This window comes from Manis pentadactyla, chromosome 2 (assembly GCF_030020395.1).
Source record: "Manis pentadactyla isolate mManPen7 chromosome 2, mManPen7.hap1, whole genome shotgun sequence".
In the NCBI taxonomy this organism is placed as follows: domain Eukaryota; kingdom Metazoa; phylum Chordata; class Mammalia; order Pholidota; family Manidae; genus Manis; species Manis pentadactyla.
Window position 1 is genome coordinate 27,692,276 of NC_080020.1, and position 26,107 is coordinate 27,718,382.

Below are 26,107 nucleotides of genomic sequence, written 5' to 3' on the forward strand. Positions count from 1 at the left end.
TCTTCCAGTTGTGTGGTGCTGTGCTGGGAGGAGGGACTGTGGTGAAAGGGTGTCATGAATTTTCCTACTATCTTTGATGCAGCTGGTTTAGTAGCACCTGGGGTGCAGGAGCCTCTTTAACTGATTTCTGAGTTCTCATAAAGGGAATTGGTATGGGTATTGTTGAACAGGTGTTTCTGAGGAAGGAAGGGAGACCTGGGGCTTCCTGTTCTGCCATCTTGCTGATGTCACTTCCATCAAGGATATTCTTAAGTGAAGTTGGCTTTTGTTTGTGAATGATCATGAAAAATAAAATGAAACAGTTTGCATCGTACCTGAGACTGGCTTTATTCTCTGATTTCTTTATCACAAAGAATCAGTGAAACAGTTTGGTGCTACTGCCCTGATACATTCTAAGGTGCCTGGAGTCCTGCGTTCCTTTGGTTTTGAACAATTAGTGTAAATGTAAATACAGCAAAAAGGGAAAATGGATACAGTTTTACCTCACAGAACTCCAGGAACTGTCTCTGGGATCAGGCATTTGTGAAGCACACTGAACTACAGTTTTTCTAAGTGTCTTAAAAAGAATAGTGATTGGATATTGAATTTTATCAAGTGTTTTTATACATGTATGAAACTATCATGTAATTTTAAAAACTCTGTTTAATGTGATGAATTAATTAGAACAAATATTTGGGATAAACCTGCATTAGTCTTGATGTATTTCAATATTATTTTTCCATTTATATATTATCTCTCTATACTTAATACTACATGTTTAAATACCACAAAACACTATTATTATTATTGAAGTTAATATTCACTTAGAATTATCCATGTACTTGCCACATTTTTCCTCATCATTTCTTGCTGCAACTGTAAGGTTCTATCTGGGATCATTTTTATCCTGTCTAAAGAATCTCCTTAAGCATTTCTTCTAGTGTGTGAACTCAGTTACTGTTTGTGTGAAGTTCAGTCCTTACTTTGCCTTCTGTTAGAATTGTGTATTTTGGGAACAGAATTTTAAGTTGGCGGATACTTCGTTTTAGTACCTTGAATGTATCTATAATAATCTCTGGCATTCAGTGTTCTTCTTGAGAAGTCATGTAGATAATATTGTCTTTTTTTTCTGTAGGTGTTTAAATGATTTTGTCTTTTTCTTACCATAGATAAGACAAGTTTTACAATGACATGTCCAGATGTGGATTTCACTTCAGTTCTGGAAAACTGAATTCTAATTATTGGCTTTTAATTTCTTCAAATATTGCTTTTGCCCTGTTTTCTCTCTTCTTTCTAGAATTCCTTTTAAGTATACCTCTTCACTGTATCCTGTATATCTTTACTTTACTTACTCTAATGAGGAAGTATTAAAAATACAAGTATTTTTTTTCAGATTTTCAGTTTTTGTTTTTAAACTTTATTATTAAAAAAAATTTCTAAACATATGAGCAAGTAGGATGGTATATTCCCCCATGAAATCATCAACCAGCTTTAATAGTTATCAACGCTTGTTTCATCTGTAACCCCACCACCTATTTTCCCATTCTACTGAGGTAAATATTTCATCTGTAAGTATTTCAGCATCTGTCTTTTAAAGATAAAGAGTCTATAAAATATTCTAATTGACTCATAAATGTAAATTTTAAAAATACTTGCTTGAAACAGGATCCAAGTAAGGATCCATACATTGTGATTGATACATCCCTTAAGCCATTTTTACCCTGAAGATTCCCCACTATCTTCTATTTTTCCTTGCAATGTATTTGTTGAAGAGATTGGGTTATTGTCCCATAGAGTTTCCCATATTCTGAATTTAGGTTCATGCCTTTTTTAAAAAAAGACAACTTCACAGGTGGGTGATGTGTTCTTTCATTAGGATCAGGAGGCACTAATGTCAGATTGTCTCTTATGATGTGAACAGCCATGCTAGATGCCTATGTAGATTCTTTAATTTTTAGGGATTTAAAATGATGATGTTCTACTTCTAGCATTCTTTTATTAGCTGAAATACTTCAATACAGAGACATTTCTTATCAACTGTTGGTTCATATATGAAGGGCAGAGTAAATACTTGGTTTTTATTTACCAGTTTTTAAAATAATCAATTGATTCACTAGTGTCCTTCAGTTCTGACCAGGTAGGGTTTTTAGATTTGTTTTATTATGGATTTAACATACATATTTCCAGATATTTTTAGTTGATATGACTTGTTCTTTAAAGACATCTGTGGTAGTATTGAAATTAATAAATATTATTTCTGGTTTATTCTAGTTTGCATTTATGCCGGATCCTGAGTGGAAATAAAAGCCATGATTGTTCATCTTATAGAGGTAAGACTTTCAAAAGTATCAAAGCTGTTATGTTTGGCTTGGCCAAAATTAATAAATATTGTTTTCCATTAAATTGTTGCAAATGAAAACAAAGCTATAAGATAGTTCATACTATATAAAGCTTTTATATGAATATATTACAGTTAGGATTAAAACCATAAGTAAGACTATATATCTCTATATGGATGTTATTAACCTGCAAAATAGTCATAATGATATTGCTTGACTTTATAATTATGACATGGAATATTTGCCTACATTTCAACAGTTGTTTGCTGTATTAAAAATTATATAAACTAGCTATCAGTCATAAACAGAGGAGAAAAGCTAGCATGGAAAGAAAAACTGTTTTGATATTGTTTCTGCTAGGAAATTTCCAGAAACTGAGGTTCAGTGTTTTTACTAAAGCTGGTTATGTTTAGGTGGTATCTGGGGATCTTGTTAAAGGCAGTTGTCATGGAAAACATTAAAAGCAAAGGAATTGTTTACGCACATCACAAATACAGTTTATTAAGAATAATGTTATGTAATTAACTAGGATGTGAATTTTAATTTTAAAGGACTTTACTATTTAACACTCATTAATTTAAAATTAGGCATTTAAGAAATTTAGATTTAGAAAAGGAGGGGCAAAAACAAAACAATTATGTCCATTGTGTTTAAAGAATTTTCCTGTGTAGCTTTCATTGTGGGTGGGACACATGACATTTTTTCAATCTGGAAAAAATGTTTTATAACCAGTATTCTATTTTAAATAAAAATTATTGGATAAAATTCATTTTATTTAAATTATGCTTTTGTGAATAGATGATTAAGAATAGAATATATTTCTATAGAAATGTTTACTTCAGTCAAAATATTACCTTGATAAAATATATGAGAATACATACTTTTTAAAGAATATTTGAATTTTTGAATAGAAAGCATTCAAATGGGAAGAATTCAAACAAATAAATGAGCCATTTTTTCCCTGTCATTTGAGTAAGATCTGTTGTAAGATTTAACATTTGTAAGCTCACATTCCCAAAGTTATTTTCCAGTTAGTCCTGCTTATAAAATTGTAAGATTGTTCATAAGGTTTCTGAGGTTGATAAAATGCCTTCTTTTTGAATAAATCAGTTGGCTGCCAGAAGTATAAGAATGTAAAAAAAAAGACTCCTTCCTAAAAGCACTAGGATACTTAATTTTTTTCTTTCCTGTGTTTGATACAAGTGTGTGACTTCTTGGTTAACTTTGATCTTGTTTACAATTGAAATCTTAAGTGGATGAAATAAGAATTCTCAGAAGAACTATGCATAATATAATCTAGGGGATTACTCTTTCAGTTTTAAATGGGACTGGGTGGATCTTCTATCAGATCTAACTATCATATTATTGTTACTTTTTGCATGTTTGTTCTGATTCACATATGAAACAAAAGTAGTTGAGTGTGGCCTCATTGGCTGGATTGCCAGTGCTCTCTTGCTTGCCCTTGTTGGCCTTCAACATGTTACAGCTCTGGCTGATAGCTGCCACCAAACAAGCTTTGGTCTGAGGGCCCCAGTTGGTAGTCCATGCTGGAAATTGCATGTTATTTCTTCAGAATTTCTTTTGTTCTATCTCGCGGATTGAGTTTGGATAGGGTTCTCTCTACCCTTTCCCTTTCTGCTCCTTTCAATTGATTTCATTTCATTTCAGGCAGGCAGTTTACCTTGCACACACTACTTCCCTTGTTTTTTTATACATCCCTCTTCCCAGTAAAATAACATTGTAATGATGGCTGATAAACCAGGGTAATCCTAGTGATATTCAACATAACAAAGAACTGTTATCTTCAATATTCAAATGCCACAAATCACTTCTAAGTATGTCTAGAAGTTTTTTTTTACTTGTGGCTGTTCATAAAACTGCTTTCTCTGAAATGTTAGCATTAAGATAAAATCTTTTGTTTATTTTTTTGTGTATAAGGGCTTTAAATTTTCTGCCCCATTGTAACTGCAAAGTTTTTCAACTTTAGTGTAGATTTTTTCAGGATTTTGTGGAGCTAGCCATTGTAGTCTCCAGGTACCATTTACTGTTTCTATGGACAAAATATAGTAGGAGAGGGAGAGGATTAAAAATACAGTGTGAGAGGAGACACAAAGGCTTCCTCTTAAAACTGGATAAAACAAGAAAATATAGTTGGTGCAACTAATCCTGAGAGAGCAACAGAAAAGAGGCTGGCTACAGACTGCATACACCTAGAGAAAAGAAAAGACCTCACCAAACTGGGTAACGTACTAGAGCTGTGGCTCGGCAGGACCCGAGCCCTTTCCTCACACCAGCTCACTAGTGGGAGGAAGAGAAATGGAGCAGGGAGGAAGTGGAAGGCTTGTGATTGCTGAATACCAAACTCCGGAGATCTGCTCTGGGAGCACAAACCTACATTTCATGGTATTTTCATCATACTTTTCTGATTATGGGGTTGGAAAGCTGGGACAGGTGGAGTTCCTGGGGAGACAGGGATTCTGGCCGCTTGTGGAAAGCAGGGATCCATATCTGGCTTCTCTGGGACAAAAGCATATCTTTGTGCTTGGCCCACTGGTTAAGGCAGTGGAGACAGGCACAGCAGCCGGGAAGTGGGGAACAGCTCTTTCCTCCACCCAGGCAGCAATACCACAACCTGCGACCTCTGACATTGCTTCAGGGGCTGAGCAGCTCCAGAATAGAGCTTCTGGACACTAGAGGGCGCCATATACAAATATAAAATGCCAGAGAAACCTGGTCTAGAGTAAAATTACTAATACACCTCCCGAGAAAGATTTAAATGATATGGACTTCATGACTCTTCCTGAAAGGGAGTTCAAAATAAAAATCATCAACATGCTAATTGAGGTAAGGAAAGACATCCAAGAACTCAGGAATGAATTCAGGTCAGAGATCCAATCATTGAAGAGCATGATGGAGGGTATTAAAAGCAGGTTGGATATGGTGGAGGGGACAATAAATGAAATAGAAACTAGAGAAGAGGAATACAAAGAAGCTGAGGCACAGAGAAGAAAATGAATCTCTGAGAATGAAAGAAATTGCGAGAATTGTGTGACCAATCCAAACGGAACAATATTTACATTATAGGGATACCAGAAGAAGAAGAGAGAGAGAAAGGGATAGAAAGTGTCTTTGAGGAAGGAGGTAGTTGCTGAAAACTTCCCCAATTTGGGGAAGGAGATAGTTTCTCAGGCCATGGAGATCCACAGATCTCCCAACACAAGGGACCCAAGGAAGACAACACCAAGACACATAGTAATTACAATGGAAAAGATCAAGGATAACGACAGACTGTTAAAAGCAGCCTGACAGAAATAGGCAATAAGCACATACCTATCGATAATCACCCTAAATGTAAATGGACTGAATGCACCAATCAAAAGACACAGAGTCACTGAACGGATAAAAAAACAAGACCCATCTATATGCTGCTTACAAGAGACAGAAATAAAATCACAGACAAAGGAAAGCCCATCAGGCTAACATCAGACTTCTCAGCAGAAACCTTACATGCCAGAAGGAAGTGGCATGATGTATTTAATGCCATGAAGCAGCAGGGCCTGGAACCAAGATTACTTTATCTGGCAAGATTATCATTTAAATTTGAAGGAGGGATTACACAATTTCAAGATAAGCAAAAGCTGAGAGAATTTACCTCCCACAAACCATCTCTGCAGTCTATTTTGGAGGGACTGCTATAGCTGGAAGTGTTCCTAAGGTTGAACAGCTGTCACCAGAGGTAATAAAACCACAGTAAAGACAGTAGAACAGCTAATTACTAAGCAAATGCACAATTAAATTAACTATCCCCAAAGTCAATCAAGGGATAGACAAAGAATACAGAATATGATACCTAATATATAAAGAATGGAGGAGGAATAAAAAGGAGGAGAAATAGAAAAGAACGTTTAGATTGTGTTTGCAACAGCATACTAAGTGAATTAAGTTAGACTTTTAGATAGTAAGGAAATTAACCTTGAACTTTGGAAACCACAAATCCAAAGCTTGCAATGGCAATAAGCACATACCTATCGATAATCACCCTAAATGTAAATGGACTGAATGCATCAATCAAAAGACACAGAGTCACTGAACGGATAAAAAAATAAGACCCATCTATATGCTGCTTACAAGAGACTCACCTCAAACTCGAAGACATGCACAGACTAAAAGTCAAGGGATGGAAAAAGATATTTCATGCAAACAATAGGGAAAAAAAGCAAGTGTTGCAGTACTAGAACCAGACAAAATAGACTTGAAACAAAGAAAGTAATGAGATAAATAAGGGCATTACATAATGATAAAGGGGTCAGTCCCACAAGAGGATATAACCATTATAAATATGTATGCACCCAACACAGAGGAGCACCAGCATATGAGAAACAAATACTAACAGAACTAAAGGAGGAAATAGAATGCAATTCATTCATTTTAGGAGACTTCAACACACCATTCACTCCAAAGGACAGATCCACCAGACAGAAAATAAGTAAGGACACAGAGGCACTGAACAACACACTAGAACAGATGGACCTAATAGACATTTATAGAACTCTACATCCAAAAGCAACAGGATGCACATGCTTCTGAAGTGCACATGGAACATTCTCCAGCATAGACCACATACTAGGCCAAAAAAAAGAGCCTCACTAAATTCAAAAAGATAAAAATTCTACCAAGCATCATTTCAGACCACAAAGGTATAAAACTAGAACTAAATTGCACAAAGAAAGCAAAAACGCCCACAAACACATGGAGGCTTAACAACACGCTCCTAAATAATCAATGAATCAATGACCAAATTAAAATAGAGATCAAGCAATATATGGAAACAAACGACAACAACAACACAAAGCCCCAACTTCTGTGGGACACAGCAAAAGAATCTTAAGAGGAAAGTATATAGCACTCCAGGCATATTTACAGAAGAACAAACCCAAATGAACAGTCTAATGTCACAATTATCAAAATTGGAAAAAGAAGAACAAATGAGGACTAAAGTCAGCAGAAGAGGGACGTAATAAAGATCAGAGAAGAAATAAATAAAATTGAGAAGAAAAAAAACAATAGAAAAAATCAATGAAACCAAGAGCTGGTTCTCTGAGAAAATAAACAAAACAGACAAGCCTCTAGCCAGACTTATTAAGAGAAAAAGAGAATCAACACACATCAACAGAATCAGAAACAAGAAAGGAAACATCAAAACGGACCCCACAGAAATACAAAGTATTATTAGGGACTACTATGAAAACCTATATGCTAACAAGCTGGAAAACCTAGACGAAATGGACAACTTCCTATAAAAATACAACCTTCCAAGACTGACCAAGAAAGAAACACAAAATCTAAACAAACCAATTACCAGCAAATAAATTGAAGTGGTAATCAAAAACTACCAAAGAACAAAACCCCCGGGCCAGATGGATTTACCTCAGAATTTTATCAGACATACAGAGAAGATATAATACCCATTATCCTTAAAGTTTTTGAAAAAATAGAACAGGAGCAAATACTTAATACTTCCAAACTCATTCTATGAAGCCAACATCACTCTAATAGCAAAACCAGGCAAAGACCCCACCAAAAAAAGAAAATTACAAACAAATATCCCTGATGAACGGACATGCAAAAATACTCGACAAAATATTAGCACACCGAATTCAAAAATACATCAAAAGGATCATACACCATGACCAACTGGGAGTCATCCCAGGGATGCAAGGATGGTACAACATTTAAAAATCCATGAACATCATCCACCACATCAATAAAAAGAAGGACAAAAACCACATGATCAAATCCATAGATGCTGAAAAAGCATTTGACAAAATTCAACATCCATTCATGAAAAAACTCTCAACAAAATGGGTATAGAGGGCAAGTACCTCAACATAATAAAAACCATATATGTTAAACCCACAGCCAAAATCATACTGAACAGTGAGAAGCTGACAGCTTTTCCTCTGAGATCGGGAACAAGACAGGGATGCCCACTCTCCCCACTGTTATTCAACATAGTACTGGAGGTCCTAGCCATCGCAGTTCGACAAAACAAAAGAAATACAAGGAATTCAGACTGGTAAAGAAGAAGTTAAACTGTCACTCTTTGCAGATGACATGATATTGTACATAAAAAGCCCTAAAGACTGCACTCCAAAACTACTAGAACTGATATCGGAATACAGCAAAGTTGAAGGATTCAAAAGTAACACACAGAAATCTGTGGGTTTCCTATACACTAACAATGAACTAATAGAAAGAGAAATCAGGAAAACAATTACATTCACAATTGTATCAAAAATAATAAAATACTTAGGAATAAACCTAACCAAGGAAGTGAAAGACCTATACCCTGAAAACTATAAGACACTCTTTGGAGAAATTAAAGGGGACACTAACAAATGGAAACTCATCCCATGCTCTTGGCTAGGAATAATTAATATCGTCAAAATGGCCATCCTGCCCAGAGCAGTCTACAGATTCGATTCAATCCCTATCAAATTACCAATGGCATTCTTCAATGAACTGGAACAAATTGTTCAAAAATTCATATGGAAACATGAAAGACCCTGAATATCCAAAGCAATCCTGAGAAGGAAGAATAAAGTGGGGGGGGGATCTTGTTCCCCAACTTCAAGCTCTACTACAAAGCCACAGTAATCAAGACAGTTTGGTACTGGCACAAGAACAGAGCCACAGACCAGTGGATCAGAATAGAGACTCCAAACATTAACCCAAGCACATATGGTCAATTAATATATGATAAAGGAGCCATGGACATACATTGGGGAAATTAAAGTCTCTTCAACAGATGGTGCTGGCAAAACTGGACAGCTACATGTAAGAGAATGAAACTGAATCACTGTCTAACCCCATACACAAAAGTAAATTGGAAATGGATCAAAGACCTGAATGTAAGTCATGAAACCATAAAACTCTTAGAAAAAATTCAAAGGCAAAAATCTCTAGGACATAAACATGAGCGACTTCTTCATGAACATATCTCCCCAGGCAAGGGAAACAAAATAGAAAATGAACAAGTGAGACTGTATCAGGCGGAAAAGCTGCTGTACAGCAAAGGACACCATCAATAGAAAAAAGGTACCCTCCAGTATGGGAGAATATATTCATAAATGACAGATCTGATAAAGGGTTGACATCCAATATATATAAAGAGCTCACACACCTCAACAAACCAAAAGCAAATAATCCAATTAAAAAATGGGCAGAGGATCTGAACAGACAGTTCTCAAAACAAGAAATTCAGATGGCCAACAGACACATGAAAAGATGGTCCACATCGCTAGTTATCAGAGAAATGCAAATTAAAACCGCAATGAGATATCACCTCACATCAGTAAGGATGGCCACCATCCAAAAGACAAACAACAACAAATGTTGGCAAGGTTGTGGAGAAAGGGGAACCCTCCTACACTGTTGGTGGGAATGTAAATTAATTCAACCATTGTGGAAAGCAGTATGGAGGTTCCTCAAAAAGCTCAAAATCCAAATACCATTTGACCCAGGAATTCCACTTCTAGGAATTTACCCAAAGAATGCAGCAGCCCAGTTTGAAAAAGACAGATGCACCCCTATGTTTATCGCAGCACCATTTACAATAGCCAAGAAAAGGAAGCAACCTAAGTGTCCATCAGTAGAGGAATGGATGAAGAAATGGGGTACATATACACAATGGAATATTGTTCAGCCATAAGAAGAAAACCTGTCCTACCATTTGCAACAACATGGATGGAGCTAGAGGGTGTAATGCTCAATGAAATAAGCCACGTGGAGAAAGACAAGTATAAAATGATTTCACTCATATGTGGAGTATAAGGTCAAAGAAAAACTGAAGGAACAAAACAGCAGCAGAATCACAGAACCCAGGAATGGACTAACAGTTACCAAAGGGAAAGTGACTGGGGAGGATGGGTGGGAAGGGAGGGATAAGGGCAAGGTAAAAGAAAGCGAGCCTTACAATTAGCATGTATAATATGGGGGAGGACATAGGGAGGGATGTGCAATACAGAGAAGACAATTAGTGATTCTACAGCATCTTACTACGCTGATGGACAATGACTATAAGGGGTTTTGTAGGGGGGCTTGGTGAAAGGGGGAATCTAGTAAACATAATGTTCTTCATGTAATTGTAGATTAATGAAAACAAAATGTATTAAAAAAGTACTTCTATAGTATATCCACTGAAAAAAAGATACAGTAGGACTACCTAACCAGTTAAATGGGCGTTTAAATAATATGTGAGTTGGGGACTGTTTTTGCTACTTTGTGGATTACGTTGTGATTGTTTTTATGTCCTTTACTGTCAGCAAAATGACCTGGGCTCTTTATTCTCTGTTTTATAGTCTCCTGTGATTAATATTAGAATTCCCTCAGCCTCTATCAGCTTATATTCTTATGGAAATTTATTTTGATATTCAGCTGTTTTGTCCTTCTAAGAGTGATTACCTTTTTAAAAAATCTTAGTTATCTGGATAACTTTACATGAGTATTATTTGCTGTAAAAGCATTTTATTAATGGAAATTCAAAGCATTAAATTAACCTCATATTCCTACTATGCTAACAAGTTAGTTTTTATATAGTTTATTGTAAGCATAATTAAGGCATGTTTGTGAAAAAGGTGGGATTATTTAGTGATGAATTCTTCATAAGGAATTGGGATAATTGGGCTATCATACATTAACAAATAATTTGAGGACACATTTATTTGATTGTAGAATACTATTTTCATTGGTTAAAGGGGATTGATATGGGTCTTGATTTCTATTATATTCTCTTTTTGTGAGTAGTAAAACCAAGAAAGAATATTTTTAAATATTTAGTTTTTTATTTGCTGTTTTTCCCTGAAAACTTTTTGATTCCTTTTCAAAGGGGATTATAAATTGACTTTATTTTACATAAATGTTTTTAGAGCTGCTTGTTTTCCTACTTTTAATGAAAGGAAGCAAGTAAAGTTTTTAGTGTATGAAACTAAATAAAATGATAGCTGGAAGGAGGTGTTTACCTAACCAATAATAACCCACACACACGCACGCACAAAAGAGATTCTTCCTCCTGGAAAGGGGACTACTTGCTAATTTTAATAGTGAATAATACTACTTGTGGTTGACAGTTCTCATAGAGCTGCTGTTTTATGTATGTAATTATTTTAGTTTGAATTCTGATGGAAATAGAGGACAGAAAAGATTAATATTTGGGGAGAAGTTTCTCTGACCTTAGGATATGGGTAAAACTTAATTATATATTTACTGCTATTCCTTACGTATTGTCAGCGTATCCCTGAGAAAGAATTGACTATAATCTGAATATATTTAGAAAAATCTGTGGAATCTGCTGATGAGAGGAATGGCTAATTTAGTTTTTATTCACATCGTGGAGTTCTACTCAGTCTTCTTCTTATTCAGCCATAAGAAGAAAACAAATCCTACCATTTGCAACACCATGGTTGGAGCTAGAGGGTATTATGCTCAGTGAAAGAAGCCAGGTGGAAAAAGACAAGTACCAAATGATTTCACTCATATGTGGAGTATAAGAACAAAGAAAAACTTAAGGAACAAAACAGCAGCAGAATCACAGAACCCAAGAATGGACTAACAGTTACTAAAGGGAAAGGGACTGGGGAGGATGGGTGGGAAGGGAGGGATAAGGGCAGGGAAAAAGAAAGGGGGCCTTACGATTAACACATTTAATGTGGGGGTAGCTTAGGGAGGGCTGTACAACACAGAGAAGACAAGTAGTGATTCTACAGCAACTTACTATGCTGATGGACAGTGACTGTAATGGGGTTTGTAGGGGGGACTTGGTGAAGGGGGGAATCTAGTAAACATAATGTTCTTCATGTAATTGTAGATTAATGATAGCAAAATGAATAAGAAAATTACTACTATAGTATATCCACTGAAAAAAAATACAGTAGGACTTCCTAACCAGTTAAATGGGCGTTTAAATAATATGTGAGTTGGAACCGTTTTTGCTACTTTGTGGATTGTGTTGTGATTGTTTTTATGTCCTTTACTGTCAGAAAATGACCTGGGCTCTTTGTTCTCTGTTTTATAGTCACCTGTGATTAATATTAGAATTCCCTCAGCCTCTATCAGCTTATATTCTTATGGAAATTTAGTTTGATATTCAGCTTTTTTGTCCTTTTAAGAGTGATTACTTTTTTAAAAAACTTAGTTATCTGGATAACTTTACATGAGTATTACTTGCTGTAAAAGCATTTTATTTATGGAAATTAAAAGCATTAAATTAACCTCATATTCCTACCATGCTAACAAGTTAGTTTTTATATAGTTTATTGTAAGCATACTTAAGGCATATTTGTGAAAAAGGTGGGATTATTTAATAATGAATTCTTCATAAGGAATTGGTATAATTGGGCTATAGTACATTAACAGATAATTTGAGGACAAATTTATTTGATTGTAGAATACTATTTTCATTGTTTAAAGGGGGATTGATATGAGTCTTGATTTCTATTATATTCTCTTTTTGTGAGTAGTAAAACCAAGAAAGAATATTTTTAAATATTTAGTTTTTTATTTGCTGTTTTTCCCTGAAAACTTTTTGATTCCTTTTCAAAGGGGATTATAAATTGACTTTATTTTACATAAATGTTTTTAGAGCTGCTTGTTTTCCTACTTTTAATGAAAGGAAGCAAGTAAAGTTTTCAGTATATGAAACTAAATAAAATGATAGCTGGAAGGAGGTGTTTACCTAACCAATAACAACCCCACACACAAGCACACCCGAAAAAGAGATTCTTCCTCCTGGAAAGGGGACTACTTGCTAATTTTAATAGTGAATGATACTACTTGTGGTTGACAGTTCTCATAGAGCTGCTGTTTTATGTATGTAATTATTTTAGTTTGAATTCTGATGGAAATAGAGGACAAAAAAGATTAATATTTGGGGAGAGGTTTCTCTGACCTTAGGATATGGGTAAAACTTGATTTTATATTTATTGCTATTCCTTACCTATTGTCAGTGTAGCCCTGAGTTTGAATTGACTATAATCTGAATATATTTAGAAAAATCTGTGAAATCTGCTGAATGGAGGAATGGCTAATTTAGTTTATATTCACATAGTGGAGTTCTATTCAGTCTTCTTCTTATTCAGCCATAAGAAGAAAACAAATCCTACCATGTATACCAACATGGATGGAGCTAGAGGGTATTATGCTCAGTGAAATAAGCCAGGCGGAGAAACACAAGTACCAAATGATTTCACTCATATGTGGAATATAAGAACAAAGAAAAACTTAAGGAACAAAACAGCAGCAGAATCACAGAACCCAAGAATTGACTAACAGTTACTAAAGGGAAAGGGACTGGGGAGGATGGGTGGGAAGGGAGGGGTATGGGCGGGGAAAAAGAAAGGGGAGACTTTGGTAATTTTGGAGACTTTGGTAGCAAGAGAAAATTCTTTTAAAAGTGTTTGTGGGGTAATTAGAATACCAAATGATGTGCCTTGTGAATGCAAATACGTAAAATATGTTGACATAAAGGAAAAGATGGGGAGGGAATGCTCAAGCAGTAGTTATAGTAATATAGTCAAGGTTCACTTTTTTTACTCTTTCAGTATTGTGTTTTGTGAAAATAAAAGGGAAAAAATCTAGAGCAAAGCATTAGAAGTATATTTTTCTTACCATTGCTGATGTTTATAATAATTCTTAGAAGTAGGAAATACGTAGATCTTACCCTCGAGGGTCTACCTTTCATGTTCAGGAGTCTGTGTTCTCACATTATTTCTATTATGTTCTACAGATTTCCAGCAAGCTCTTTATGAGTTATCATGCCATGTCGTTAATGGAAATCTCAAGCATGAACATGCATCTAATGTTCTTAACGACATTAGTGTAAGTTGTGTGTGTGTGTATTCTTTTTTGATACAAAGATCCCTGAAGTGTATAAATTGCATTTTATTTTATTCAGAATTATAGTGAGGTAGGGTGGGGACATGGGACAAGCATCATAATTAACTTTTCCTACCTATGATGAAAAATGCTGAAATATAAACAGTATAGTAAGAACAGGAGGGACCCAATCTTAAGGCTAAGATTCCATTTTAAAAAGCAGAGAGTTGAAGAAGTAAGATTCCTAACATATTCTCTGTTAATGAGACAGTAGCCCAACAGCCTATCTTAAGGCAGGGCAGGCAGTCTTAACTGATAAGTCCCCACTACTCGAGGGTAACCCTATCTTGGAGAAGAACTGGATAAATAAATTCCTTGTGTTGGGCTTATTTAGCAGAATTATCTGGAGGACTGATAGGAAAGGAAAGGAGACATGGTGTCTCACCAGAGATAAGCACCTTGAGACCACAAGTCAAGCCTATGCCCAACAACACCCCTCTGCCGTTTGCCCCATTCTTGAATGCCTTAAAAGACAGAATCCCCAAACTTTCAGTGTGCCTTCTCTCTGAGGTCATCCGCACTTTCTTTAAGTGTGTACTTTCAGATAAAGCTTTCTCACTGCTCAGATTATTGTGGTCTTCACTCTGTCTCTGCTTTACTCCTAGTAAGTAGGAAGGGGCTGCTAAGAGATCAGATTTGGGCCTGCATGTTTCCATTGCCTGGGTGACATGGACGGAACTGCCGCTGTGTGATCTGTTCTTAGTAGTGTGCTGGAAAATCTCCTTTCTTTGGGAAGTTCTCAGAACATAATCTTACTCCATCCTGTGCTCCATGGCTCCCCCAAATCCTGGAGTCATAGGGGCTAGTCCCCATGCCTTGCAGATCCATGTGGATGCAAGATGCCAGGTGACTCTGGCTTCAGGAGTTGGCAAGGGAATCGGTCCTAGGCCAAGAAATTTCCCTCTTTCCCTTGCACTTTCCTGTTCTCTGGTGCCTGCAAGGCAGCTGCCATTCCCTGCTGCTGTTGCTTTAATGAATTCCTTCCTTACCTACACTGGGCTGACCTGTTTGAGAATTCTCTCTCGCCCAGAATTAAGAACCCTTCCCCCATCCAGGTTGAGGTTTCTCCTAGTTCTTCACCTAGCTGCCCAGCAACAACAGTAGTGAATGTTTTAAGGTAATAGTGATAAGTCATTGTTGCTAGGCAGAAACACATTTTAATCTTTTGTCTGGTTGTGAGTAAAACGGAAAATGTTAGGTAAGCTGGGAGAGCAAGCAAAAAAAGCCTGCATTTTACTGAAGTCAAGGTATACTCAATTAAAAGTGCTACTATAAAAAATAATTTGGCTAGAATATGTTTTTCTCCCAATATATCATCTATCAAGGTATTTTCTTTAGTTTGTGGTTATGTTTAGAAATTAAATGTATTTTTTAAATTGAAGATTCAGTGATTTTGAATTGAGGTTGCATAGAGGACCTTCACTTGATACCAATTTTCATGTTTTTGCAATTTCTTTTAGAAAATATTAACTAGATTTTTTCCCCTAACCTTTAAGTGGTTATTCTGTTTCATTCTTTTATTTTTTAGAGTATTTAAGTTAACTTCAGACCAGATACTTGTCATGGTGGTTTGGTATTTAAATTGAAAGATGAATTGTCAAATTGTAGTCATGTTTATTGTAAACCAGTAGTTAAGTTTCAGTTTTTACAAGTGGCGTATTACTCTGTTAGGCTTTATTTTAAACTGACATAAATAAAATTATCTGCCCAGTTGAGAACAACTTTCATAACTATTACTGAGGTAGGACCTGGCACTTCTGGATATCAACGTGCATTTTCCCCTGTGTTGCTTTAAGCTTCTGTGGCCTTTTCGTGCTAGCATAGGTAATCTCCTTTATATTTCTGTGTTTTCCTGAGGATAGTTCTAAGGAACTTATGTGTTTAGCTGTTGTGATTTTTCCCCTCACATTGAGATTTATTTGAGCAGTAGAGGTTCAATATGCATTTCTCTTTTATTGCTAAATTTTCTATATGAGAAAGCAACATTAGTTCATGTTGGAGTAGTCTTTCAGCAGTGAGTTTTCCATGTTTGAAAACTCTTGTCTTGCTCTATTATTTCTGGTCTTCAGGTATCCTGACTACTTGCATTCAAGTAGACATAGCCAAAGTTCATAGCCATTTAAGAAATTTGAGGCTAAAATCTGGTTGACAGTTAAGGTTATTTCATTCCATTAATTGGGCATTGGTGTAGGGTTTAGTGTATTTATGGAGTTTGATTATAATACTTTTCTCATTTATTGAAAATGAACACTCCAAATGAACTTAATGTTTATTAAAATTTTTTTAAATTAAGTATAGTTGACATATTAGTTATAGATGTATGACAGTGATTCCACATTTATGTACATTATGAAATGCTCACCATGACAAGTGCAGTTACCATCTATCACCATAAAATGTGTGTTTTGTTCTTCTTTAGCTCACCCTTCCTTTCAGTCCTTCGTGATACATATTCTTCTGCAGCTGGATTGTCTTTGTCATGGCCTTCTGATAGTACTGAATCTCACAGTCCCACTTCTTAGCCACAGGAGCATATCCTGTGTGTCTCTTACAGCTGCCAGGTTTTTCTTTAGAATTACATTTCTTTCCTTTAGTCTCTGAAAATAGGCTAGTTTTAGGGTTACTACAGTGCCAGCAAACTAACTGCAATAATTGAATTATGTCCTTCCTAATGAAAAATCGCTCTAAAATGGGGCATGGGAGTGGGAAGTTAGGAGACAGATCTAGTAAAAATGTTGAAGTTTTCGTCCAGAAATGAGGGGACATTTTTGGGTCTGTTTCTCCAAAGGCTTACAACTGTTAGAGCATAAGGAAAATAAAGATAGATTTTTGGTAATTGTCTTCAGAGAATCTTGAATTAGGGAACACCAGCTTGTGATTGTTCTTACATTTTTTAGATTTCTGTTCTGATACTACTATGGTTTTTCATAGATCAGTGATGGGCACAATATTTAAAATGTTGGATGAGAAATAAACCATTTTTAACAGTTTTTCTTTAGGTAGGTGTGAGGTACTGCAAATTCCACTGGTTTCTAACATGAAAATTCATTGGAAAAATTTTAATCAGTTGTGCTCTGTAATATTTCCTGGTGTTTATTTAGGTTTCTATTTTTTATCAAGTTACTTAATGATAGAAATTTAAACATTTTTTCCAACTGTTATCTCTTTATTTTCTCTATATTATGAAACATGAAGAATTTTATTACATGTCAACACAGTCGTGTTGGGGTTTTTGTTATTCTGAGACCATAATACTTGCTGGTGTGCTATTCTAGTGTTTTATTATGAATAATTATATTTTTAAAATTAGGAATTTCATGAGGATATGCCTTCCATTCTTGCTGATGTATTCTGCATATTAGGTAGGTATTAAACCTTTATTTCACCTGTAAAAAGTGCTGTTTATTAAATTAATGTACTATGTTAAAATGTTTTCTTCCAAAGTAAGGATTTTACAGTATACAGATGTTTTTATAAATCTAGAATATATATCTTTTTACTCTATAGAGACTATGATATTGTAAGTCAAATGTGAGTATAATCACTGTTTATTAACTAGTGCTAGTTTTAGTTTATAATTCAGTTTTCAGAATGTATCTTGATATAAAACAAAGCTAAATTAAGCCATTTCAAATAAAAAGGCTAAGTTTTCTGAAGTTAGCTACATTGGCCAGGATATTGGGAAATGGCACTGTCCAGGAAGGGAAAATGGAGAAGGGCAAAGAAAACATGGGTATATTTCATGATCAATCCCCTTCTCTCAATTCCCACAGATGGCGGTAGAAAGTAAACTGAAGCAAAGCGGTGGTAGGATGTCTGGGGAGAGCCCTAAAATACTTAGAGGATAACTTTTAATACATCCCTAAAATCAGTGCTGCTTTCTATACCACATTCTAAAGTATGAGTTGACTTTAAAAGTAGGATAATAGTATGTAATTAGTTAAAGTAATAATCCTAAAATCAGCTTTGTAATCTTGCTAATTCTAGTTGAAAATTTTGATGCTTGGCATTTAGAGCTAATTGTTTTATTTTTTTCATACCACAGAAAATTATTTGACAAATAGGTCTCAGTTTTTTTTATTGAATTATTGTTGATAATGCAATCTTATATTGGTTTCAGATATACAACAAGGAGGTTTCAGCTTTTAAAAAAGATTTCAGTAGGAAGAAAATAAAAATCTTGAATACATTTTTGTTTGCTGACTAGAATTATAATTTAAAATAGGATATTAAAAATATCTTTTAATACTGTCTTTTCATAGAACTGATGGCCAGGTAGCTTGAATAGAACATGGTACATGGTAACAAGGTGGCCAAGGTCAAGAGTTTTTATCTTCCTGAGTAATAGGATCTTTAATGTCAGAAGAGTTGTTTGTTGTTACCCAGTTCAACTTAACACTCAAGAAAGGAATTTCTTCTTTAGCATCTCTGACATGTGGTCATATAAACTTTGCTTTAATATTTTCATTTTTGAAAAGAGTGGGTTTTTTTTGAAGCTTTGTTGCTTTTCCAGTGCCATTACATGCAGCTTCTGTGTAATCTACTTACTATTTTATGGGTTTACCATTTTATGGGTATGCCATTGGTCACAGGGTCAGTCTACAGTATAAGGAGAAATTAATTCTAAGCATTCATATGTATATGGCAGACAGCTCATGCTTACCATAGTTTCAGATTTTTTTTCCAAATGAGCATTTCAAAATTAGCTAGTTTTAAAGAAAATTAAGTATCTTATTTTAGTGTTGGAGAGAGTCTAGGAAAATATGTCAAACTTTCATCTTTTTTTCCTTCACTGTAGATACTGAGACAAATTGTTTAGAAGAAAAAAGCAAGAGAGACTATTTTACACAATTGGTATTAGCATGTTTGGTAAGTTTAAAAAAAACACTTTCTACATTTTCCATTGAACACTTCTAATTACAGTAATCACGTTAATGGAGGAGGATGTTGACATCTAGTTGACTATTCATTTTAAGGTGAGTTTGGGGTTTTGAAATGGAATGATTTGTAAAATTAGACATACCAATTATTTCTATGAAGTAGGCATACTACCATATCATTTATCTATACATATAAAACCTTAGGTGGTATTCCTGACCTAATAAATTCCTGAGAGAAAGGTAAACATCTATCGAGTGAGTAGAAATGATGTGGACAGCTTTTAAACTGAGCAATTTTTCCTAAACGATTAGGTAAGGAGAAAAGAAATGAAGGTAGTTTAAAAATAATAAATTCTAGAAATTGTCATAAGCATTGTCTAATAAACCATTTTATGTTTATACATTTAGAATCAAGGAGAAATGCCGTTACTCAGACCTGGAAGAATGTCCTTGTCTTTGCTGTACTAGAATTTGACCAAAGTGCTGTATTATCTTAAAATACAGTAGACAGATTCAATTTTAATCAGAATTTCATCTGTTATTCTTGTCATTTGTAGGCCGTGTACAGCATGCATTTAATTTTTTAGTGAGTGTTTTTTTAAAGAGCTATATGTCACATTATTACAATATTTGCAGTCTTCATTTTGTTCAACTGAAGTTCTAAGCTTTTTTTATTATTACAAATTGATATGTTTTTGTGTTATTTTAGTATTTGGGAAAAGCTGTTTTGAATATGTTGAAATATACTCAATATAAATAAATATATAATATATTTTAAATATTGTGGTTGTGTAGTTGGAATGCTAAGGAATAAATGGCCTTTAATATTTTTTAATGCAGTATTTAGTTTCAGACACAGTTCTAAAGGAACGCCTGGATCCAGAAACATTGGAATCATTAGGGCTTATCAAACAATCACAGCAGTTCAATCAGAAGTCAGTTAGAATCAAGACAAAACTCTTGTAAGTACATGTACCTTTCTGTTGCAGATCAAGTATCTGAGTGTGTTTTGTTAGCTCTCATTTTGAATACTAGAAGTTTCTAAAGGCAGTTGAAGGTTTTTTATGTTGCTCTTACCATGTGTCTCATATTTTTTCCTTTTAAAAGTAGCCTGTAATTACTGAGTTAGCATTGAACGTGGCCTGTGTGAAACCAGTATAAAATTCTTTCCATATTAGAAGTTGAAATAGTATTCAGTGCTTTAAAATAATTTACAACTGGCTATATTCTAGGGTATATCCTGAGTGATGGAAATAGTAGTGTGTTGTTGCTCCTTGGGATTAGCAATATCTGTTCTTTGTATTACTGATTTTCCCTGTATAATTGTCTCTTTGAACTATTGTTATCATTCTATCCTAAAAGATAAACAAAGGTAAGTTTTTCAACGACAATTCTTAGTATTGTTATCTAAGAGAGATAAGAATATTCAATGAAAAGAATACATTACTCTTAATTAAGCTTGCTAATTGAAATTAATTTTATCCCCTGTATGATATTTATCTAATTTCAGTTATAAGCAGCAAAAATTCAATTTGTTAAGAGAAGAGAATGAAGGTTATGCCAAGCTGATTGCTGAATTGGGGCAAGATTTATCTGGAAATATTACTAGTGATTTAATCTTAGAAAATATCAAATCTTTAATAGGTAAGACATGCATAGTATGTTAATAAGAAATGAGTTTTTTAGTTATTGGAGGATATCCATAAAGACAAAATGAGTGCATTCCCTATAGTTTTTTTTAAATTAAGAAATGAGAGCATGTGCTTTTAAACTTCTTTTTTAAGATTTTATCAGTAATAAAAAATTTAAGTTGATGATGAGAAATCTTTTTGTCACTGTTACCTGTGTGTTTGTATTAGTTTCTGCTTGCTCTTCTATTTCTCTTCAACTTTTAAGTATTTCTCAATAATTTTATAGAGAGCAGAAAATAAAGTAAGCAGTTGAAACATCAATGAAGTCTTCTCTGAACTCTCGAAATGCAGAGATGTTTAGTTTTTGTGAACTTGATTTACAAAATATCTTTATCAGAGACATTGAACACACCTTATTTTATCTTTACAGCAGCTTATTAAAGTAAATGCAGCAGGTGGTATAAAAGTGTAACAGGAAAGTTATTTTTTATAAGAATTTTTAAAAATAAATATTTCTTTAGCATTATTCTTTTTATTTGCATTGAGCATATAGAGGAAATAGTTGGCTTCTATGAAAAGGAGGAATGAATGGTAGAAAAACAGGTAGTCCTGATTTTTCAAGAAAGGAAAGAATTGTTGCTCTTAATGGTTAGGTATTGTGCTGTCTTAGGGAAGATTATCTAACACCTAGATGTCTTAGGTTTTGAGATCTTTTGGAGAAGTTGTATTTCCTGCTTCTCTGGTTATATACATACCTTTATGTATTTTTTTTCTCTTTAGGTGTTTTTTATTCAATTAGTTATCACTAATCTATAATTACATGAAGAAAATTATGTTTACTAGACTCCCGCCTTCACCAAGTCCCCCCCACATACCCCATTAGAGTCACAGTCCATCAGCGCAGTAAGATGCTGTAGAACCATTACTTGTCTTCTCTGTGTTGCACATCCCTCCCCGTCCCTCCCCTGGGCATTATACATGCTAATCGTAAGACCCCCTTTCTTTTTCCCCACCCTTATCCCACCCTTCCCACCCATCCTCCCCAGTCCCTTTCCCTTTGGTAACTGTTAGTCCATTCTTGAATTCTATGATTCTGCTGCTCTTTTGTTCCTTCAGTTTTTCTTTGTTCTTATACTCCACATATGAGTGAAATCATTTGATACTTGTCTTTCTCCACCTGGCTTATGTCACTGAGCATAATACCCTCTAGCTCCGTCCATGTTGTTGCAAATAGTAGGATTTGTTTTCTTCTTTCGGCTGAATAATATTCCATTGTGTATATGTACCACATCTTCTTTATCCATTCATCTAATGATGGACACTTAGGTTGCTTCCTTTTCTTGGCTATTGTAAATAGTGCTGCGATAAACATAGGGGTGCATCTGTCTTTTTCAAACTGGGCTGCTGCATTCTTTGGGTAAATTCCTAGAAGTGGAATTCCTGGGTCAAATGGTATTTGGATTTTGAGCTTTTTGAGGAACCTCCATACTGCTTTCCACAATGGTTGAATTAATTTACATTCCCACCAACAGTGTAAGAGGGTTCCCCTTTCTCCACAACCTTGCCAACATTTGTTGTTGTTTGTCTTTTGGATGGTGGCCATCCTTACTGATGTGAGGTGATATCTCATTGCGGTTTTAATTTGCATTTCTCTGATAACTAGCGATGTGGACCATCTTTTCATGTGTCTGTTGGCCATCTGAATTTCTTGTTTTGAGAACTGTCTGTTCAGATCCTCTGCCCATTTTTTAATTGGATTATTTGCTTTTGGTTTGTTGAGGTGTGTGAGCTCTTTATATATATTGGATGTCAACCCTTTATCAGATCTGTCATTTATGAATATATTCTCCCATACTGGAGGGTACCTTTTTTCTATTGATGGTGTCCTTTGCTGTACAGCAGCTTTTCCGCCTGATACAGTCTCACTTGTTCATTTTCTATTTTGTTTCCCTTGCCTGGGGAGATATGTTCATGAAGAAGTCGCTCATGTTTATGTCCTAGAGATTTTTGCCTTTGAATTTTTTCTAAGAGTTTTATGGTTTCATGACTTACATTCAGGTCTTTGATCCATTTCCAATTTACTTTTGTGTATGGGGTTAGACAGTGATTCAGTTTCATTCTCTTACATGTAGCTGTCCAGTTTTGCCAGCACCATCTGTTGAAGAGACTTTAATTTCCCCAATGTATGTCCATGGCTCCTTTATCATATATTAATTGACCATATATGCTTGGGTTAATGTTTGGAGTCTCTATTCTGATCCACTGGTCTGTGGCTCTGTTCTTGTGCCAGTACCAAATTGTCTTGATTACTGTGGCTTTGTAGTAGAGCTTGAAGTTGGGGAACAAGATCCCCCCCACTTTATTCTTCCTTCTCAGGATTGCTTTGGCTATTCAGAGTCTTTGGTATTTCCATATGAATTTTTGAACTATCTGTTCCAGTTCATTGAAGAATGCCATTGGTAATTTGATAGGGATTGCATCGAATCTGTAGATTGCTTTGGGCAAGATGGCCATTTTGACAATATTAATTCTTCCTAGCCAAGAGCATTGGATGCGTTTCCATTTGTTAGTGTCCTGTTTAATTTCTCTTAAGAGTGTCTTATAGTTTCCAGGGTATAGTTCTTTTCACTTACTTGGTTAGGTTTATTCCTAAATATTTTATTCTTTTTGATGCAATTGTGAATGTAATTGTTTTCCTGATTTCTCTATTAGTTTATTGTTAGTGTATAGGAAAGCCACAGATATCTGTGTATTAATTTTGTATCCTTCCACTTTGCTATATTCCGATATCAGTTCTAGTAGTTTTGGAGTGCAGTCTTTAGGGTTTTTTATGTACAATATCATGTCATCTGCAAATAGTGACAGTTTAACTTCTTCTTTACCAGTTTGGATTCCTTGTATTTCTTTTGTTTTGTCTAATTGCTGTGGTTAGGACCTCCAGTACTATGTTGAGTAACAGTGGGAAGAGTGGGTTACCCTGTCTTGTTCCCCATCTCAGAGGAAAAGCTTTCAGCTTCTCACAGTTCAGTATGATATTGGCTGTGGGTTTATCATATATGGCCTTTGTTATGCTGAAGTACTTGCTCTCTATACCCATTTTGTTGAGAGTTCTTTTAATGAATGGATGTTGAATTTTGTCAAATGCTTTTTCAGCATCAGTGGAGATCCTTGTGTGGTTTTTGTCTTTTTTCTTTTTTTTTTTTTTTATTGGAGGGTAGTTGACAACAGTATTACATTACATTAGTTTCAGGTGTACAACACAGTGATTCAACATTTATATACATGATAATTCTAGGTAGCAGCTATCACCATACCAGGTTGTTACAATATTTTGACTATATTCCTTATGCTATACATTACATCCCGGTTAATTATTTATTTTACAATTGGAAGTGTGTTTATATATATATATATATATATATATATATATATATATATATATTTTTTTTTTTTTTTTTGTGAGGGCATCTCTCATATTTATTGATCAAATAGTTGTTAACCACAATAAATTTCTGTATAGGGGGGTCAATACTCAATGCACAATCATTAATCCACCCCAAGCCTAATTTTCATCAGTCTCCAATCTTCTGATGCATAACGAACAAATTCTTACATGGAGTACAAATTCTTACATAGTGAATAAGTTACATGGTGAACAGTGCAAGGGCAGCCATCACAGAAGCTTTCGGTTTTGTTCATGCATTATGAACTATACACAGTCAGTTCAAATATGAATATTCATTTGATTTTTAAACTTGATTTATATGTGGATACCACATTTCTCTATTATTATTATTTTTAATAAAATGCTGAAGTAGTAGGTAGATACGAGATAAAGGTAGAAAACAGAGTTTAGTGTTGTAAGAGAGCAAATGTAAATGATCAGGTGTGTGCCTGTAGACTATGTGTTAATCTGAGCTAGACAAGGGCAATAAACATCCATGTAAGCAGAAGATTTCTCTCAGAACATGAGGGGGGAGGTTCTAAGCCTCACCTCTGCTGCTCCCCATTTTCTCACCAGATGGCCCCCTGCGACTGTGCCTGTCTTAGGTTGTTCCTCCCTTGAGGAATCTTACCCGTCTCTGGCTAACCAGTCATCTTCTGGGGCCATACAGGGAAATGTTAAGTTGGTAAGTGAGAGAGAAGCCTTATTGTTTGAAAAGGATAGCTTTTTACTTCTTTGCATATTTATGCCCTGTGGCTTCTATGCCCAGCATTTGTCTTGAGGTGTCTTTACCACTTGGAAGAATTATGATACTCGGTAAATTCGACATGTGGCACGAGTTCTATTTAAAGGTTGTGATTAGGTAGGAAGAAGAAAAGCTATAGAAGTAGCAGGCAGAAGAAAACCTGGAAAGATTGATTATTTCTTTGACATATCTTCTTGTAGAGTAACTTCAGCATGGATAGGTTTTAAGCTACTACTTAAATTGCGCACACACATTAACATAATAGGAGTATAGTTACCTAACCAAAGCATACCTGTAATTACCAGCCATCTCCAGTGAAACCAAGAAAACCAGTTAGGCACCTTAGGCATTTGTGAAAACTTATCTATGATATAGTGGATATTGTCCGACTGAACTTAAACAGTCTGAGAGAATTCAGATAAACTAGAACAACCCATTCCTGGGGACTGTTCATATCCCATATGTTCTTTTAACGATAAATAGTCCATGGTTGTAAGATTTTGGAGTGCTACAATTTGCACATCTCCTAATTCTTGGTTGAGTTCCAACAGTATAGATCCAGTCCAATTTTTTGTTTTACTGTATGCACAGGCCAGCTTAGATATCTCCTTCATCATTCCCATGGCAAGTCCAGGAACTGGTGGGATGAGTGCATCTACACCTGTGGCAGTGCATGGATCTTTGTTGGAGTTTTTTTTTTTTGCTGATCATCTTCTGTCATGAGTCTTCCCGAGAGTGCTGATGTTGGAAGTTCTTTTTCATATCGTATCTTAGTTCATTTTCGGGGTAGCCAAATTAGGCTTTGATCCTCTGTATAAACACAAACAGACCCTTTGCCTACACTTTTATATGCCCTTTATATCATTGTGTAGAACTCATTAGAGGTCACCACATAGGAACTGCTTTTTTTTTTAATCATTAATCTACACTTACATAACGAATACTTTGTTTACTAGGCTCTCCCCTATACCAGGTCCCCCCTATATACTCCTTTACAGTCACTGTCCATCAGCGTAGCAAACTGTTGTAGAATCACTACTTGTCTTCTCTGTGTTGTACAGCCCTCCCCTTTCTCCCACCCCGCTATGGATGCTAATCTTAATACCCCTCTTTTTCTGCCCCACCTTATCCCTCCCTACCCACCCATCCTCCCCAGT

General features: G+C 35.2%; 1 protein-coding gene across 1 annotated transcript in view; it reads left to right on the forward strand.

Annotated features, from left to right (window-relative positions):
• Positions 1 to 26,107, forward strand: part of LOC118923794 (THO complex subunit 2-like) — a 126,642-nt gene that overhangs the window by 18,054 nt on the left and 82,481 nt on the right. The window contains 6 exon segments of the mRNA XM_057497498.1: positions 2,251 to 2,309; positions 14,101 to 14,192; positions 17,560 to 17,611; positions 19,048 to 19,118; positions 19,970 to 20,091; positions 20,640 to 20,773. Of these exon segments, the coding sequence (XP_057353481.1) occupies positions 2,251 to 2,309; positions 14,101 to 14,192; positions 17,560 to 17,611; positions 19,048 to 19,118; positions 19,970 to 20,091; positions 20,640 to 20,773 (530 nt within the window).